General features: G+C 44.6%; 1 protein-coding gene across 3 annotated transcripts in view; it reads left to right on the forward strand.

The window, feature by feature from the left end:
- Window positions 1-317: 317 nt before the first annotated feature.
- LOC119970402 (retinal dehydrogenase 1-like) overlaps window positions 318-20,681 on the forward strand; it is a 177,140-nt gene continuing 156,776 nt past the window's right edge. The window contains exon 1 of one of the 3 annotated variants that reach the window (XM_038804964.1): window positions 318-465. Coding sequence is in view for 1 of the 3 variants with exons in the window: in XM_038804963.1 (XP_038660891.1) it covers window positions 659-794 (136 nt within the window). In the remaining 2 variants the exon portion in view is untranslated. Of the gene's footprint in view, window positions 466-578; window positions 795-20,681 lie in introns of those variants that run through there. The other 2 variants (XM_038804963.1, XM_038804965.1) reach the window with 2 other exon arrangements.

Genomic DNA, 20,681 nt, shown 5'->3' on the forward strand with positions numbered 1-20,681 from the left:
GAAAAAAGCTACATTTTTAGGTACTCATTTTTTACTCGAGCCCTTTAAACATGGCTTTGAAAGTGCATTGCGTCTGAAGCAACTCACGATTTGTAAAGAATTGGGATATAACTGTATGTCAACACAATTCAAAACAATGAGCTCTGCCAAAAAGTAATTACTTAACTCATTAATTAAGCAAGACTAAATTTGGATAACAATTTTACAATGACTTCGGAAAGAAAAACGTTGAACAATTAAAAACAAGACAAGTCCCAGACGCGGCTAAATGGTATTGTTTTGGAGGAGACAGCGAGTCAGTGGGGCCTCCTTATCAAAGCCAAAACATCTTTCCAATTACAACTTTCGCCATCTTCAGAGTGGAGTCAGATGCTGATCTTACCGCTAACCTCTAGTCTCTGCAATTACCGCAGGCCAAAAATGAATGAATTGGAGTGATGTGGAGGTGCGATCAGAAATGAAATGGTAGGCATGTCAAAATGACAATGTATATTACATGGTTAAAAGAATAAATGATACGTGCGATAGCTGCGGGTGATTTCAATAGCTATCAACAATTCGCATTTTTAAAAAAGTGAATCTCGAGAATTAGTTCTAATTAACTGCGGGCAATTGCTCGAAACATCCCCTTGGATGAGCAATACCGTTTGTACACTGGATGGCAAGAAAAGTAACGTGTATATATAGGGTTTGTGTACACATGTTAGTTTCAAACTTCATCCAGAAAGAGCACCAAATGTCAGCTGTAGAATTTGAAACCACCGGAACTGGGACTGCAATGCCTGTTTGCTACGGTAAAGAAATTTGGTTCTTAATTTATTTTTGTAGCGAATTATTCCTTAAAATTGAACTCACACTGAATGTCCTACGCAATTGTTCAATGAAATGTATTTTCTGTGTATGCGGGTTAGATTTGTCTTGGTCAGAACTGACATCAAACGAGCCTCTCCATTCATATTTCTAATGAATTGCAGCCTCATTTCGCACTTCAATTTTCAAATAACAACGTGGAGTTGTTAGCTCAAATGAATATCTGAACGCGTGCTGGGGTTAGATAGAAAACAGCCAAAGCACACTTCTGACTGGAGGGTTCACATATGATTGACATGTGTAAAATTATGAGGGGCATAGACAGAGTAGGCAGGATGACACGTTTCCCCTTGGTGAAGGGATCAATGACTAGGGGACATAGATTTAAGGTAAAGGGCAGGAGGTTTAGAGGGGATGTGAGGAAAATCTTCTTCACCCAGAGGGTGGTGGGAGTCTTGAATTCACCGCCTGAAAGGGTGATGGAGGCAGAGACCTTCATAACATTTAAGAAGTATGTAGATGTGCACTTGCCATGCCAAGGCATACAAGACTATGGGCCAAAAGCTGGGAAATGGGATTAGAATAGGTGGTTGTTTTTGACTGGCATGATGTGACGATGCCGGCACGGCACTGGACTGGGGTGGGCACAGTAAGAAGTCTTACAACACCAACTTCACCTGATTACTATTTTTGACTGGTGCAGATCCGATGGGCTGAAGGGCCTTTTCTGTGATATAGACCTCTATGACTGACTATGTAATTTGCAGGGGTTCCCTCTCAAAACTGTCACACCCACAGGCATAGAGGGAGAATATTTCTCAAGGATGTTTTTTCCTTCTCTCTTATGAACTGATCTTGAACAACTTTGCACTATGCGCACGTTCGAGTCGGGCGCCTCAGTGATGGAGTTGGTTTCGTGTGGAAGTGTTTCAGTTACATGGTTTTGCCAGGCGCGGTGTGATGGTTAGAACCAAAACCAGCGAATGCAAAATAAATGAGTGCCAACTGGTCTCTTCAGGACCGAGGAGGAGTGTCAGCAATGCAGCAGGTTCGCCGCGTACATGTGCCCACACGTCTACTGTTTATTATACATCATGTGTAACTGAGAAGTAAAAAGTCAAATTGTCTGTATTTCGATTTTTGGATTCTAAAAACAGAATCGCATTTCCAGTTATGTAGGAGCCTTTTGCTAGCCAAGCTCATCAAGTATTATTGTGGTGCTGCTTAAATTACATTCTTTAAAATGTGCATTTATGTTCGGAAAAGGTTTAGCAAAGATCTGGAACGTGTACAATTACATATAAAATAGAAAGGTAAACAGAGTTTTTTAATCGTTGCAATTCTCTATAAAGCAATGGAACATTAAAAGTGACATAGATTTTTGAGATTTAGTGCAATATTCTCTCCTACCACCTAACATTCCCTGTGATTATTACACTTTGGGAGGAGCAATAGTTATTGTATGCCATATTATTGAGGAGATGGAGCCTGAAACAATGTTAGAGGTGGTGCATTTTCAACAGAACTTTGTTGCAGCGCATAACAAGGGGTTTAAAACTATGCGCAAGGACACAGCAGAGATACCATTCGATGGGACTTCACGGAATGTGATACTGCAGTCTCTCGTTTTCATATGTTTCCAAGTATTGAGGCAGGGATTAATATTAAAAATCTCCCAATTCCTGGGACTGTCCACAATAATAGAGGGCCAATCTATGGTTGTCACTGCAAAGAGTTTTGTGATTTGCTTTTAGCACTGGCGGTCGAAGTGATGTTGGGAGAGCGGTCGGGTCCTTTATGAGTCCCAGTTGCTTATTTGGTACTTAACCTATTATGAAATGCCAAATGCGGAAAAGTTAGAGAGCAATATAAACTGGCCCGGTAACCAACTATCGATATTTGTAATTGCGCGAGTGACTCCTCAATGCTGGGATTCTGAAAAGAGGGACAGCAAATCTGTGGAAAAGAGATGGCATTCACCTCACATTGAAGCTGGATCTACCGTCCACATTGACAATAGACCAAACTAAAATAGGTTGAAATGACGCGATGATCTCTGTAATATAATAAACTTCTCGCATTAGAAGCAGAGTCCTCATTGGTAAGCTAATGAGTTTTGTGGCACTGCAGAATTATTGAATCCCAGTCACTTGGTGACTGCGTTAAACAAGCAGTGAGTTTTCAGCCGGGTCTATGAGAAGCTTCACGCACAACACGTATCCTAGGTGCACACGGTAAATTTCCATTTCTACATGATAAACAATAACCCGAATAAAGTATTCACAGGTAAATCACCTCTCTAGTATGAAGAAGGCTCATTAATGTGCGCGAAGAATAATAGTAACTATATTTATTTTATAGCCGCTGCAGTACTTTGGAAATAAAGTTTATTTTATAACTGTACCCTGCAGTTACCACGGACTTTCTGCGCGCTGATTATTGAAGTGTTGAATTCCTGAATCGATATTCTATAAACTGTGAAATCATTTCAAATCATAAAACTCCTTCATTTGTCCCATTTTTATCCCAGTTCAATAAAGGGCCGAGGAGTACAATGGATGCAATGCGTGAATTATATTATTTATCGCTTTGTTTACATTTCCTTGAGCTGGTCCGTTATATTTTATATAAAATGGATAATAAAGCAACCAGGGTTCCGACGGCTCACTTGTTTATTTTTTTCAAATCAAATACCATCAGAGTGAAAGAATTCGCGGGTACTTTTGTCCTATCATCTAAGTCAATGCGAGCAGTTGGAACAGGTTGAGATATGCTAATAAATATCTAAACGCCTAAGGTATTTTAATTAAAATCCGCTATTCATCCATGGAAAGCAAATTCTGATTTAATTTGGGAAAGTTATGTGTTAGTTATCGTTAGGTTGCTCGCAATAGCTCTTCAATAGTTTTGTTAGGTCGTGCACCTAACAATCAATACTTTGACAGTAAGTTGCAGCAACTTTGCCCGTTTTGCTCATTTTAATCATGTATTAGCATAAAGATGACCCAGAACAATTCTGGCAACATTTACAGACCAGATCATGTTCTAATATAAGTACAATTTTCCATCTATTTTGTTTGAACAGATGCCTTTAAATGAATCATTTGCTATTTTATCGGAATCTCAATTATAACAATTAGACATTCAGGGACAAAACAAGGAACATTGCATGGAATGATAAATGTGTGTGGGAGGCAACGAGAGCAAGAGAACAAGGATGTTCATTATAGAAATATACGAAATAAACTATCAAAACTGAGTATAATTTTATTATTTTAGCACAGTCTAAAATTCCCTCAAAAGTTTCACAAATTGAAATGACATATAAGAAATCTTCCTTCCCCACAGCACACCAATATCTACAGAAATAAACGAATGCATGCAAACCATAGGCTTGGAGTAATCATTATGCAAAAGTCAAAGAGAGTAAATATCTCAAAAATTCTTTATGCTACCATAGTACAGGAAGGAGAGTTGATGATCAGTAACTGACAAACACACAAGTTTCACACAAAAAAGTTAAACTTTGTAATCTTATCAGAAATATCAAAACATCAATGATCTAATAATGGTTGTCCTTTATGGTAATATTAGTTAAAATAATCTTTGACATTTTTCTTGGTTTAAAAATAGATGCCAAGGCATAAGTCTGCATTACAGTCAGTTTTATGAGTGTCTGTTTGCTCAATCCTAACCTTTGAACAAACAACACAGTCCAAACTTGTTGCTGTTGACAGAGGGAAAAGCCACTCAATACATCTCTTCCAGTCTGCAAGTTAATGATCGGTTAGCCATGCTTTGTTTTTGTATCTCTGTGAGGCAGTGAATTGCATTGGCAAATCAAGTAATATAATTGGTGATAAACCTGTAAACAGGACACCAAATTAAACAGAGGGAGATTAGAAATGATGAAGAATATTTGCCCAAAGAAATACTAACATCAGTACTAAACACTGGCAGGCAAAGTGCTATTTTTTTCAACAATATACCGAAGGTGCAACCTGTTAGACCAATGCTATCAACACAATATGTCATTTTAATTTGGAACATCATTCTTCTTGCCTGGTTGAGTGAGATTGTCATGTTATGACTGACCTCTGGAAATAAATATGTTGTAGACCAATGGACTGTACTAAAAAACTGAGCTAATTGCCCAGATTTATCATTAAACCATTGGCACTGACACTCTTTGCAAGGCAGCTCCAGCAACTGAGTTAGTCTTTACGTTGCCAACGTGGACTTGTTCCAGATCCTCTAAATGGGAGGAGTGGGCTGGTGGCATCAGCGAGGGTGCCACAAGCTAGATAGAAAATAAACAAAAATCCAAAAACATTGAGAATTTCAGCTATCCTCAGACAGAAACTTTCTAAATAATTGGATATTAGTATCCAAGGATATACATAGGATCCAGAAGCCGTACTCATTGCCTATCAATTGGAGTATTTGGAAAGAAGACTGTCTGGAATAATAGTAGGGGTGGCAGATCACTCCAAGAAGGAGATTAATGACTCAGCTGAGTTTTAAAATCATCTGAAGCTCTCATGATAATTTCGCGAGCACAAGAATGTGCAAACTCCACATGGTCAGTGACCCGGGGCTGGTATCTAACCTGGGTCCTTTGCACCGTGAGTCAGCAGTGCTAACCACTGCGACACCGTGCTGCCAGACAAATTCACAATCACAACCATTTGAATATTACTGTCCAAGAACTGGGTCTTATGTTTCTCAAGCTAGTCACAATATTCACAGCTGGATTTGTTTTATATAATTATTTCACAGAACTCACAAGCAACTAAAAAAAAGTTAATGAAATTTGAACTTGATTTATTCAATGTGAACGGGGTAGTAACAGCCCAATAATGGTTCAATATCTCATTTACTTAAATCGTCACCAAAGCTAAAGGTGTTTACTTCAGGGAGACTGAAGTGTTCAGCTATTGCAGGTAGCATACCCTTTCATTAAACAAGTGGGATCCTATAATCGACACAGTGCCTCAATTAATATTTTAGGGCCTAGCAGTTTGGAATGTTGGCCGTGTATGCTCACCATGCAGTTTAGGTTGTCCATCTAGCCAAAGACGACCCCAGAGGTAAGTACTCACTTTTGTGGGAATGCTGCATAAAAATAGCCTGGACGATGATTTATTCAGGGCACCTTTTCCTCCCACAAACAGTCAGCCAAATATAACGTTTTTCTGGGTGGTTCTGATGTAACCCTAACCCTAACCCATATAAACGCCTCCCCAGTGCTTGTTCTAGATCCATTCGAGGGAATGGCTGCCAGGAAGCTTGTGTAAAGATTGTCTGAGGGAACCCTGACCGGATTCTTGGATAGAGTGCAGCAGAGGTGGGATGCTCTCTCTCCATGGTTGCACAGATGTCCATCCAGCAAGGTGACCACCCCTGACTGTATAGCAGTGGCAACCCTTGTGAATGCCAGCTCACTGCAGGAGAGAATGGGTAGCAGTGCCACAAGATGATGAATGACCTCCATCATGCGGTCAGGGCAAATCTGCAACCTCCAGTCTCTCACGGCATCCCCTCACACACCGCTTCCAACTCCAATGTGATCTCTTACTCAGCCACCTCGCAGGTTCTTCCTCCTCTTCCCCCCCCCCCCCAAATCCCCATGGTCTCCCTCATTATCTACACTGCTCCTCACAACCCCACTCCCACTCTAGTCCCACAAGTGCCCCACTTCATCACCATCTCAACTGACAGGACACCCAAATACACTTTTCTATCTATCTCACTGCAGGACAAACTCGAGCATAACAGGCGAGATAACACCCTGAGCCATGCGCAGTCTCAGATGCCCTTTGAGAAAAGAGCCCTTGAGCTGGCCAGGATAGAGCAAGGCCGCACCTTGTGCAGAGGGTGAAGTGGGGCCTGAAGACAAAAGTAAGAACTATCAGGATGCACAGTCATTCATTGAGCCTCACGTGAGTGAACATTGTCCCATCATTTATCTCCTGTGATGCACTAATGTCAACTCCCTTTGCAGGGCAATCAGTCAACTAGTCCAGACCATCCTCACGCCACTTGGTGTCCACGGACATGAGCAGCTCCGAGGGAGACATCTTGGACACTGCCATAGAAGAGGCATCACATCTGTCAATCACACCCCCCAAAAGTGCAGACATTCACACCTCAGTGGTATTAACTAGTAATACTAGCGTCTGGGCCACTCACTGGCGAGGACCTCACAAACGAAGATCCGCAGCAGGTGGAGGAAGGAATGTCCCAGGGGTCTGGCACTCAGGTGGATGCTAGAGCCAAGGGCTCTCCTGATCCCCTGGCTGATGATGCGCCCCTGAATCCGGTCATCCCAGAGCTGCTGGTGCTGCAAAGGCAGAGTCACGAGCATCAGGAAGGGATGATGGTATATCTCCTCGGTGTGCAAGAGCGATTGGAGGGGTTTCATCATCTTCCCTCTGAGGAGATGGTGCCGTCACTCCTACACAGCGAGAGCAACACTACGAGGGTGGTATCCGCAGTGGAGACCTTGGTGCAGGACATGCACTCCATTGCTGGGGATGTCTGCTCCATGGCTCAGCACATGACCTCCATGACTGAGGTTATGAGCTCCATGGTGCAGAGCTTCACCTGCATGGTGCAGGCACTGGTGGGAATCAGTGCCAAAGGATGGTGGGGCTTCTGGATCTTACTCCAGCTTCCGCACTATCCCATTGTGGTACACAGGGGCCCTCGAGCAGCCGAGGGGTAGAAGACCTTCAGGAAAGCTGCCCAGGTCTTCCACCAAAGAGACCCTGGGAGTGGCCTGCCCATCTGATCTCCCTATCTCTGTGAATGCCACCCTCCAGTCCCACATACTGAGGAGGGCAGCACTGCAATACCCGTGCTGCCCGAAGGTAGACCCGGACTCTAAATGCATAGGCCCCCCAATACCCGTGCTGCCCCCCAGGGGATGCCCACCAAAGTCGTCTGAGGAAACAGGTTGTGGAAGGCAGCAGACCACCCCTACCTCAGCTGTGGATTCTGGGGATACATCTAGATGTAGAGTGAGGGTGAGGAAGAGTAAGAAATTGTAGGCACCTATTGGCACGGTGAACCTAGGCACAAGCTCAGATAGGTCACCGTTGTAATGTAGACTGTATATTAAACATCACTTTGTTCACCGGCAGACCCTCCACCATGTAATTTCATGGCGCCAGGCCCTGCAAACCCCCCCCCCCCCCCCCCCATACACACACACACACACACACTCAGCACTTCATCTTTGTGGAGTGTGAAAATGGCAGCACTATATTTCCCCCATCTCCCACATTGATGACTCAGTAAAGACATGCTGCTCTTGGCATGGATCACCACCCTCCACTTAACCCCAGCATCAATGCTTAGGCCTCTTGTTTCTGCTACCCTTTTCCAGTGATGAGTAGGTCACGGGCTGACAAAGGTTAAAGAGACAGATCCACCTCAGATGTTCGTTGGAGGACCCCTGACGTAGGAGGCGGCTGCAACAGGTGAAAAATTATCCAGCATCTCTGAACCCCGTGATAAGCCCGTTCATTTGCAGATGTGTTCAGCTTTGTGTCAGGCAGGAGTCAGATATATCGCTGAGGATGAAGAAGCATCGCTGAGTCTTCATTGCAAGTCATCATCATTCTGCTGAATTTGGCCCATGGCTTTGCCGGTCTGCTTATGAACCTCACACTACAACCATTTCACCGCATTTGCCCATCTCAACTCTCGCTGGATGAGGCACATGTACCCTTAAGAGTCTCAGTGGTGTCTTCCCCCCGACCATTTCCCCACCCCATCCTATAACCCTAGCATTAGGTGAAAGGGCAGTTCAGTGGCTGTATGGAACCAGCATCTGCATCCTCAAGAGAATCCTTAAAGACCCCTCCGTCGCTGGGGTGAATGATGATAGGCATTACTGGCATACCTTCCATAGGCCTTGTAATGTTAATACTTGTATTAGCATTGGAGTTCTCTGTTTGGGGGCCAACCCTTCCAAAGGATTAAGAACAGTGGCCCTGACGTTTAGCTCTGCGGGATTTAATGGGAACAATTGACTGGTCAAGGAAGGGTGTGGTACTATTTCAGGCTGATGAATACCTCCTGTGGGAAACAAGGTACAGCTGATTCAGGGTGAAGCCTGCAATTAGAATGACCAGCACATCCTTACATGCCTCCCTCATTCTCCCAGGTCACAAGGTCTGCAGAGTTGACAAGCCTTCTATCAGCCACAGCCATTCACCCGAACACTAGTTCCTGTCAGTCAAACGTCTCTGACAAGTTGATTAAAACTTCCATGCAGCTTAACCCCTAACAGTGTTGCCTGAGTGTGGGGTACAAATCACACTGCCTTCGCCCTCCCCCAAGTGAGAGCGCCTTCATGCCTCATGAGGTAGAGATGCATTCCATTTCTGAGACCCCATTTTTCAGCTCCCACTATGGAAGGGCACTCCCACAGTGGCAATTTGTACACGTGCCCAGCATGGAGGACATGGGAAGTGCTGCCTGCATGCCAGCCATTAAACCCCTTTAAAGCAAGGGTTGCCCAACATCAACAGTTGGTCAGGCCTTCAAGCGACCCCTGCCCCTCAGTTCGTGATACTGAAACCCACCCCCAGGTAAAAATGTTATTGTAGTGGGAGAAAGGGGAAGGAATAGAGATTTAACAAAAAAGAGTATGCCAGATAAATGTATCATCCCTGAATTTACTTGCATTTTCAAGTAATAATGGTTAAGGCATACTCCACACAGGAGCACAAGTTAGGATAGAAACCACTTTTTATTGAATACATATCCCATTTATGGATGATGAAACATCCTGGTTTGTTGTGAGGCTGACAAGACTCTCCCCCCCCCCCCCCCCCCACCATCTCTTCAGTGGCATAAATGTTTCTATTGAGAAGAAATGCAGAAGTGACAGATTTGAATTACCCTTACAACTGCCCCCTTGCACAATGTGTAACTTATGACCAGATCAACAAGATAGTGTGACAAGTTGGTTTACAACTACATTAAGGGTAAAAGGATAACAAAGGAAAAAGTAGGGCCTATTGAGGACCATAGCGGTAACATTGTGCACAGCCAGAGGTAGGGTTCTAAATGAATGCTTTGTCAGTGGTCCCTTGTGAGGGAGACAGTGTGTGTATAGAAATCAGGGAGAAGGACTGTAATAAAATTAAAGAAATTAACATAGTCATAGAGGAGGCTCTGAGTGGTCTGGCAGACTTAAAAGTAGACAAATTACCAGGGTCAGATGAAATGTATCCCAGGTTGTTGAGAGAGACAAGGGAGGACATAACAGGGGTGTTGGCAATAATTTTCAATTCCTCTCTAGCCACAGAAGAAGTCCCAATGGACTGGACGATAGCCAATGTGGTGCCAATATTCAAGAAGAGAGGAAGGGATAAACCAGGAAACTAAAGGCCAGTCAGTCTAACCTCAGTAGTGGGGAAACTATTGGAAGCGATTCTGAGAGACAGAATTAATCTGCATTTGGAGAGGCAGAGATTCATCAAGAGCAGTCAACGTGGTTTTGTTAAGGGGAGGTCATGTCTGACCATCTTGATTGAATTTTGTGAAGAGGTGACCAGGTGTTAGGTGAGGGAAATACATTTGACATAGTCTACTTGGACGGCACGGTAGCACAGTGGTTAGTATTATTGCTTCACAGCACCATGGACCCAGTTCGATTCCCGGTTTGGGTCACTGCCTGTGCGGAGTCTGCATATTCTTCCCGTGCCTGCATGGGCTTCCTCTGGGTGCTCCGGTTTCCTCCTGCAAGTCCTGAAAGAGGTGATTTGGACTTTCTGAATTCCCCCTCAGTGTACCCAAACAGGCGCCATACTGTGGCGACTGGAGGGTTTTCACAGTAACTTTATTGCAGTGTTAATGTAAGCCTAGCTGTGACAATAATAAAGATTATATTATTATTACTTAGACTTCAGCAAGGCTTTTAATAAGGTCCCACATAGGAAACTGATAGTGAAGGTAAGATCCAAGCAATTTGGCAAATTGGATCCTGAATTAGCTGAGTGACAGGAAGTAGAAATTTATGGCGGAGGGATGTTTTTCTGACTGGAAGCTTATGTCCAATGGGGATCGTTGACCCCCACAGGGATCAATGTTGGGGCCCTTACTGTTTGTGGTTTATATAAATGATTTGGACATGAATGTAGGAGGGTTGATCAGTAAGTTTGCGATTGGTACGAAAATTGGTGGGGTAGTAAATAGTGAATAGAATCATTGAATTTACATTGCAGAAGGAGGCCATTTGACCGATCGAGTCTGCACCGCACCCTACTTAAGCCCATGCCTCCACCCTATCCCCATAACCCAGTAACCCCACTAATCTTTTGGACACTAAGGGACAATTTATTTATTTATTTATATAAATTTAGAGTACCCAATTCATTTTTTTACAATTAAGGGGCAATTTAGCGTGGCCAATCCACCTACTCTGCACACCTTTGGGTTGTGGTGCGAAACCCACACAAACACGGGGAGAATATGCAAACTCCACACGGACAGTGACCAGAGCCGGGATCGAACCTGGGACCTCGGCGCTGCGAGGCAGCAATGCTAACCACTGCGCCAACATGCTGCCCTTCTAAGGGGCAATTTAGCATGGTCAATCGACCCAACCCCTGCACATCTTTGGACAGTGGGAGGAAACCGGAGCACCCGGAGGAAACCCACGCAGACACAAGAAGAAAATGCAAACTCAATACAGACAGTCACCCAAGGCCGGAATGTAATTGAACCCGGCTTCTTGGAGCTGTGAGGCAGCAGTGCTAACCACTGTGTCGCTGTGCCACCCATAGGATAGTCTTAGATTATTGGAGAATATAGATGGACTGGACAGATGGGCTAAACCGTGGCAAATGAAATTAAATCTGGATAAGGGTGAGGTGATTCACTTGGGCAGGACAAACAAGGCAAGGGAATACATGATAAATGACAGGACCATAGGAAGCACTGAGGATCAGAGTGACATTGGTGTACATGTACATTGGTCCCTTGAGGTAGAGCAGGTGAATACAATGGTTAAGAAGACATATGGGCCGGGATTCTCCGAGCCCGCGCCGGGTCAGAGAATCGCCGGGGACGCGGGAAATCCCGCCACCCCCCTCCGACGCCGGGACGCGATTCTCCGACAACCGGTGTTTATGCCGGCATCAACACTTAGCCGGGATTTTAGAGAATCCCGGCCATGGTATCCTTGCCTTTATTAGCTAAGATATAGAGTTTACGAACAGGAAGTTATGCTGGAATTGTATGAAAGGTTGGTTAGGCCACAGCTAGAGTTTTGTGTGCAGTTCTGGAATCCACATTATAGGAGGGATGTGATAGCACTTGAAAGGGTGCAGAGGAGATTTACCAGGATGTTGCCTGGGCTGGAGAGTTTTAGTTATAAAGAGAGATTGGATAGACTGGGGTTGTTTTCCATGGATCAGAGGAGACTGAATCGGGACATGATTGAGATGAATAAAATTATGAGGGGCATAGATAGAGTAGATAGGAATAAACATTTCCCCTTTGTGGAGGGATCAATGACCAGGGGATGTAGATTTGAGGTAAGGGGCAGGAGGTTTAGAGGGGATGTGAAGAAACACTTTCACCCAGATGAGTGGTGGGAGTCTGGAACCCACTTCCTGAAAGGATGGTGGAGGCAGACCTTCATAACATTTAAGAAGTATTTAGATGTGCACTTGCAATGCCAAGGTATACAAGGCTATGGGACCAAGTGCTAGAAAATGGGATCAGAATAGTTAGGTGGTTGTTTTTGACCAGTGCTAATGCGATGGGCCAAAGGGCCTTTTCTGTGCTGTAGATCTTTGACTCTACATTATGATCAACTGATGACTGTACTTGTTAACTAATTCCACAACTTTTGTTCTTATTAATTTTGTAAATGGATTACCTATGAGAAACTACTGATAGCAACTTTAAACTGACAGTGAGGAACTCGCTGATTATTTTCAAATTTATGATTCCGTTCATTGTGATGGACACTATTAAGCACCATAGGCTGGATTCTCCGCCCGTCGTGCCACATTTCTGCCCTGACCCGCTGGCGGGATTCTCCGTTAAGCCAGCCGGTGAATGGGGTTTCCCATTGTGGGGCAGCCCCACACCATCGGTAAACCCCCGGGTGCCAGCAAAACAGAGAATCCCGCTGGTGGAGAATCCCGCCCCCTGTATATTATTATGGGAATTCCTTTCTAAAATGTGAATGAAACATCAGTGCGGTTGGAAGTACCAACGAAAGATACGGCCAACACACAAGTACCCGAAACACCTCAATATGTATCTATAGGTCCAGGAGTACTTTTGAGGATTCAACTGAGGAGGTGTCTCTTCACAGACTTGGGTTCAACAAGGTACCCCTGAATGAAGTGCGTCAGATTCCATATACCGATTTGTAGTCCAGGAAAAAAGGGGAATGTTTAGCTCTGTTAGTAATTGTCAACTGATCTGCCTTTGGCTCTCTGTTGCAATTGGAGCCTTCAATAAAATCACCCTGGATGCTATCCAAGAAAAAAGAACAAAAGGAACAAAGAAAAGTACAGCACAGGAACAGGCCCTTCGGCCCTCCAAGCCCGTGCCGACCATGCTGCCCATCTAAACTAAAATCTTCCACACTTCCTGGGTCCGTATCCCTCTATTCCCATCCTATTCGTGTATTTGTCAAGATGCCCCTTAAATGTCACTATCGTCCTGCTTCCACCACCTCCTCCGGCAGCAAGTTCCAGGCACCCACTACCCTCCGTGTAAAAAACTTGCCTCGTACATTTGCTCTAAACCTTGCCCCTCGCACCTTAGACCTATGCCCTCTAGTAATTGACCCCTCTACCCTGGGGAAAAGCCTCTTACTATCCACTCTATCTATGCCCCATATAATTTTGTAGACCTCTATCAGGTCGCCCCTCAACCTCCGTCATTCCAGTGAGAACAAACCGGGTTTATTCAGCCGCTCCTCATAGCTAATGCCCGCCATACCAGGCAACATCCTGGTAAATCTCTTCTGCACCCTCTCTAAAGCCTCCACATCCTTCTGGTAGTGTGGTGACCAGAATTGAACACTATACTCCAAGTGTGGCCTAACTAAGGTTTTATACAGCTGCAACATGACTTGCCAATTCTTATACTCAATGCCCCGGCCAATGAAAGCAAGCATGCCGTATGCCTTCTTGACTACCTTCTCCACCTGTGTTGCCCCTTTCAGTGACCTGTGTACCTGTACACCTAGATCTCTCTGACTTTCAATACTCTTGAGAGTTCTACCATTCACTGTATATTCCCTACCTGCATTAGACCTTCCAAAATGCATTACCTCACATTTGTCTGGATTAAACTCCATCTGCCATCTCTCCGCCCAAGTCTCCAAACGATCTAATTTTGCGTTCACTCAGAGAGCTGGAGAATTCATCCAATTTGGGATGGTATCACAGTAGCAGCATGTAAAGGCCATTCAATTTTATCAAGTTCTCAGTTCCTATAAGCTTAGCCGGGCAATAGATGACAATCTCTTGCAGCATTGTGGATGCCTACCATTGAGTACCTGATTAGAAAGGAATTCCTCTCCTGAATGTTCACGTTGTTTTTGGCCAGCAGAAATGATTTCTACTTGTCAATGCCATATTTTCAGAAATTTGGCGTGACGTTTATGTCATGAGAAACTCCAACCTCCGAGCACGATTCAGAGAAGTCAGCCACATGTTGGCGTGGATGTTCAGCACAAATTTACTTTTTAAAAATAAAATATAAATGGAATCTGTGAAGAAGGGAGGCCCAGCTGCTATAGATGTTCAGGCATCTGGAACCAAGCATTACGAGGATTTTGACTTTGAGGAGGATGCCATCCTGACTGCCAAGCAAATTCCTTGGCTCAGATTAAAAGACTCGCTTGACTACATTTTCCCAGTCTTCAGGCTGATTTCATTCCTTCCAAGAAAATACTTTGTATCCCATTACAGCCATGCCACTTCACCCCAATTGTGTCTCGCAGGATCTAGTAAGCTCACTGAACAGCAGAGCCAAGACAAAATTCAACACCAGTTTTGTTGTACCTTCACAAAGGTGACATTCAATCCAAGTTTCTATTTCTTTCCACTCTGTTCTTTATAGGTGGCTATCCATTTTTTTTCAATTTACTTCTCCTAGTGTTTTTGATTGAATTGGTTTGATCCCTGTGGGGGAAATGCATACCAAAATAAATAAATTTACCAAATGGTCCCCAAATGAAAGAGTTACAATAGGATTTTAGCTTGTTTTAGCTTTTACTTTAACACAAATTATACCTCAATTAACAGGCAAACAAACTTCAAATAAAAAGGATAAATTTCATTTTGAATAGACAAACCACAAAGATACATCTTATGCAATCGTTAGCATTTGAAATGAAAATCGCTTATTGTCACGAGTAGGCTTCAATGAAGTTACTGTGAAAAGCTCCTAGTCGCCACATTCCGGCGCCTGTCCGGGGAGGCTGGTACGGGAATCGAACCGTGCTGCTGGCCTGCTTGGTCAGCTTTAAAAGCCAGCGATTTAGCTGAGTGAGTTAAACCAGACCCTTGCATTTGCATCACTCCTTGCACAGATGTGGCATTACATAGCTATGCAGTTTTACAATCTGTTGTTCTTTACTCACACAGGTTAAAACAGGAGTGCTAGCTAACCACACATTTCATTTTCAGGTTTCAGGTATGATTATCATCAGCAAGACATACTTCTATGAATCCTCTCTCCCTCAGGTCGCAACAGTTCTGACAGAGTTCTTTTTTAACCAACCAACCAATATAAACTCCAGTTCATTGCTTGGACATTTCTAGGAAATCACCCAGTTGTTTTAACATCTTTGAGCTGTTTACAAAGCTTTCCAGGTCTTTAACATTTTTAGCTAGTTTACACAGTTCCTTCAAGACCTCCTGCCTGCTTTTGTACCAAACCAAAAGAACTGCCTTTTCCTGAGAGTCATTGTCTTCTTCTCCTTCCCAGAATTATCTGTGTTTCTCTTTCTGTTTCTGTCTGTTTTGCCTTTCTGTCTGCAGCCATGTGCTGACCACCTTCGCCCTCCAGCTCCACTGCTTATAACTGTGCTTTGTGGCTGTATCTCTGCCTTTTCTGTCTTAGCTTCCTTCCTGTTGGTTCTGCTTCGCTGTCAAGGGTTGCCAGGACACATGGACTAGTATTTCTTATTATCTGAGAAAGTAACAATCGATCGCGTTACAATTAATGACAATTGATACACTTAGTTATTTTCAAATATTCTTGAAAACAATTAAAGAATTCAGAGACATTTTAAAGAAATTATGAATTTTCCTATTGTTTTGCTTCTGGGTCAAAGGATACATTGTATTTACAAAACAAGCTTAATTACAGTGTTATACAATCTTATGATGCCCAATACATTTACCTGGCTATGAGACATGTTACCATCCTATGTTCTTTAAAGGCATCCGCAATAATATTATTTTGGCTGGGGCAGCACAGTGGCACAGTGTTTAGCACTGCTGCCTCATGCACCGAGGTCCCAGGTTCGATTCCGGCTCTGGGTCACTGTCCGTGTGGAGTTTGCACATTCTCCCCGTGTTTTCGTGGGTTTCACCCCCGCAAACCAAAGATGTGCAGGGTAGGTGGATTGGCCACGCTAAATTGCCCCATAATTGGAAAAAAATGAATTGGGTACTCTAAATTGCACAATTTTTTTGTGTAAATGTGTGCAATTCCAATGAAACAGCCTTTGGTTCTTGATTTTGAAATTCTCTCGGAAAACAAGGGTTGTGGTGCAATCAGCATGTTTCTTTTTTTCAAAAATTGTATTGGACTTTGTACAGTCAGGACCCTAGATTAGCATTCATGAGGATCCAAAGGTTTTCAATTTGTTTGGTCTGGTTAACTTTGTCGAGAACGGGCAGCACGGTGGCCTAGTGGTTAGCACAACCGCCTCACGGCGCTGAGGTCCCAGGTTCGATCCCGGCTCTGGGTCACTGTCCGTGTGGAGTTTGCACATTCTCCCCGTGTGTGCGTGGGTTTCGCCCCCACAACCCAAAAAACGTGCATGCTAGGTGGATTGGCCACGCTAAATTGCCCCTTAATTGGAAAAATGATTGGGTACACTAAATTTATAAAAAAAAAAAAAAACTTTGTCGAGAACAATGTTGCTAATTGCTTTAAAACCATCTGGTTTCTGTATACTGGCAGCTGTGAATTAGATTGCAATGAGAAATCTACATCTTATCGCTTCTTATCCTCTGGATTAAACAATTTTCTTTTTTCCTCCTTAAAGCCAAATACTAAATTATCATCGGGGCTTTCAGTTTTCAAAAACAGACTCTGAACCAATCTGTTCATTCTCTAATGCCTTTAAATTATTTGAGATATCTTGCGGGGGGGGGGGGGGGAATATCATTTCACTGGCCAACGCCAGTGATTGTATCATCCCTAGATCCTCGAGGATATCAATTGACTTGCCTTACCGGACAAATGTGGCGACACTTTAAACTCAAACAGAAAACTCCAATCATTTCCTGCACCCTGATTCGCTCTACCAGTAAGTATAGTTTGTTTGTCATAGGTTTTATCCTTTGGGACAGTATTTCTGAAGGGGCAATATGTAACTGTACTAATGCCAAATTCTTGCTTCTTAGTTCTCAGCATTCATCCTTCACACTCACTTTCTTGTGACCAAAGCAGCAGGTTGACCCCCTTGAATTGATCCTGTCCTCCAAACTTTCGCTTGTACTAACCCAAGAAGGACCTGGGTCTTTATCTTTGCCACTGTTCTCAGCAGAACCTAGCCTCTCCTCATCATCAACCTTACTCTCATTCCAGTATTACTGGAAGGTTCCAAAATGGGGCCAGTTACTAATTACCTTGTGAGTTAACTCTTAATCATCTGTCATTTCAGCGGCTTCCCTTATCTTATGAACTTTGTGGTCTTCCATGTGAGACTCTAACCCAAGAGAAACACCATTTTTAAATTCCTCAATCAACAGTATGTCCTCAAGACTATCAAAGTTCTGTTTCACCTTCAGTAACCTACACCACCTGTTGAACCCCATTTCCTTTTCTCTGGCAAATTGTACATTGTCTTTCTAAATTTATGCCTGTAGGCCTGTGGCACCAACTCACAAGCGTTGAGTCTAGCAATCTTTACTACCACTTAATAACACAGGTTCACTTTTGAAAGAGATGATTACACTTCCTTAGCTTTCCCTGCCAAACACTTTGAGTGGGATTCTCCGACCTCCCGCCGGGTCTGAGAATCCCCAGGGGGTGGCATGAATCCTGCCCCGCCGCTCTGACGCCGCCTGCTGTATTCTCCAGCTCCGGTTTTCGGGCAGGGCGGGGATCATGTCAGTTTTTGGCCAGTCCCACTGGCGTGGATTGGACATGGTCCCACGTTGAAGAACCTGGCATGTGGGTTGGCTGGTGCGGTCCTCGGGGGCGGGGCACGGGGGATCAAGCCCAGGAGTGGCCCCCACAGTGGCTCGGCCCGCGATCGGGGCCCACCGATCTGCGGGTGGGCCTGTGCCGTGGGGGCACTTCTTTCTACTGCACCAGCCCCTGTGTGGCTCCGCCATGGCCGGCGCGGAGAAGACACCCCCCTGTGCACGCGGCAGAATACGTCGGCCAGTCTGCGCATGCGCCAACCCCTCCGGCACTGGCCTTGCACCCGGAAGTGCGGAGAATTCTGCTACTTCCGGTCGGCCCGACGCCGGAGTGGTTCACACCGGTTTTTACGCAGGCGTCGGGCCATCACGCCGATTCGGGAGAATCCCGCCTTTTGTAGGAGCTTTCGGCCATTTGAGATTTATATCAATTTTCTCAAGGGACACAAAGTATCTCTCCACTCCCTCAGTTGGGTTGGATTTGTTCATTGTCACATGTACCAAGGTACAGTGTAAAGTATTTTTCTGCAAGCAGCTCAAACAAATCATATAGTACATGAAAAGAAAAGAAAATACATAATAGAACAACTTAAGGTACACAATGTAAATACATAGACACCGACATCAGGTGAAGCATACAGGAGTGTAGTATTAATCAGGTCAGTCGATAAGAGGGTTGTTTAGGAGTCTGGTAACAGCGGGCAAGAAGCTATTTTTGAGTCTGTTCATGCTTGATCTCAGACTTTTGTATCTCCTGCCCAATGGAAGAGTTTGGAAGAGTGAGTAAGCTGGGTGGGAGGGGTCTTTGATTATGCTACCCGCTTTCCCCAGGCAGCGGGAGGTGCAGATAGACTCAATGGATGGGGGCGGAATCGTCTGATGGACTGGGCTGTCATCACGACTCCCTGAAGTTTCTTGCGGTCTTGGGCTGAGCAGTTGCCATACCAAGCTGTAATGCAGCCAGATAGGATGCTTTCTATGGTGCTTCTGTAAATGTTGGTGAGAGTCAGTGTGGATGTGCTGAATTTCCTTTGTTTCCTGAGGAAGTAAAGGCGCTGTTGTGCTTTCTTGGTGGTAGTGTCAACGTGGGTGGACCAGGACAGATTTTTATTGATGTGCACACCTAGGAATTTGAAGCTGTCAGCCATCTCCACCTCGACCTCGTTGATGCAGACAGTGGTTTGTAAAGCACTTTGCGTCCTGAAGTCAATGACCAGCTCTTTAGATTTGCTGGAAATGGGGGATAGATTGTTGGCATTAGACCACTCCACTAGGTTCTGTATCTCCCTCTTGTATTCTGACTCATCATTGTTCGAGATCTGACCGACTATGGTTATGTCATCACCAAATCTGTAGATGGAGTTGGAAACAAATTTTGCCATGCAATCGTGTGTGTAGAGGGAGTATAGTAGGGGGCTAAGTATGCAGCCTTTGCGGGCCCCGGTATTGAGGACTATTGTGAAGAAGGTGTTGTTGTTTATCCTTACTGATTGTGGTCTGTGGGTCAGAAAGTCGAGGATCCAGTTGCAGAGTGAGGAGCCAAGTCCTAGGTTTTGGAACTTTGATATGAGCTTGGCTGGGATTATGGTGTTGAAGGCGGAGCTGTAGTCAATATAGGAGTCTGTGTAGGAGTCCTTGTTGTCGAGATGCTTCAGGGATGAGTGTAGGGCCAGGGAGATGGCGTCTGCTGTGGACCGGTTGCGGTGGTATGTGAATTGCAGTGGATCTAGGCAGCCTGGGAGTATAGAGTTGATGTGCTTCATGACCAACCTCTCATAGCACTTCATTATGATTGATGTCAAGGCCACTGGATGGCAGGTTGTCTGGTTCTTCTTTGGCATCGGTATGATGACGGTCTTCTTGAATCAGGTGGGGACTTCGGAAAGGAGTAGGGACAGGTTGAAGATGTCCACGAACGCATCTGCCAGCTGGTCCATGAATGACCAGGAATCCCTTCCGGACCTCTCGCCTTCCGAGGGTTCACTTTCAGGAAGGCCGATCTGACTTTGGAAGCCGTGAACGTGGGTACGGATTTGTCCGGGGCTTCTGGGCACTCAACAGTGGATTGATTGCTTCCTGCTTGAACCAAGCATAGAATGCATTAATTTCATCGGGGAGGGGTGCGTTGGTGCTGACGATACTGCTCAGCTTGTGCCCACTGTGTTGTTTAGGCTTTGCCACAACTGACGTGAGTCTGTAACGCTAGTCTGTCACTTTAGCTTGGTCTGATATTGTCTCCCTGCATCCTGGATGGCTTTGCGGACATCGTACCTGGATTTCTTGTATAAGTCAGGGTCGGCTGACTTGAATGCCTCAGACTTGTCCTTCCTGATTAAGCGATGGTTTCGGAGTGGGGAACGTACGTACTGCTTTTTTGGCACGCAGTGTCCACACATTTGCTGATGAAGTCTGTGACGGTGGTGGCATAGTCATTTAGGTTGGTTGCTGAGTTCTTAAATATTGACCAGTCCACTGTCTCCAAGCAGTCACAGAGGA

Source organism: Scyliorhinus canicula, chromosome 8 (genome assembly GCF_902713615.1).
Source record: "Scyliorhinus canicula chromosome 8, sScyCan1.1, whole genome shotgun sequence".
Classification (NCBI taxonomy): Eukaryota; Metazoa; Chordata; class Chondrichthyes; order Carcharhiniformes; family Scyliorhinidae; genus Scyliorhinus; species Scyliorhinus canicula.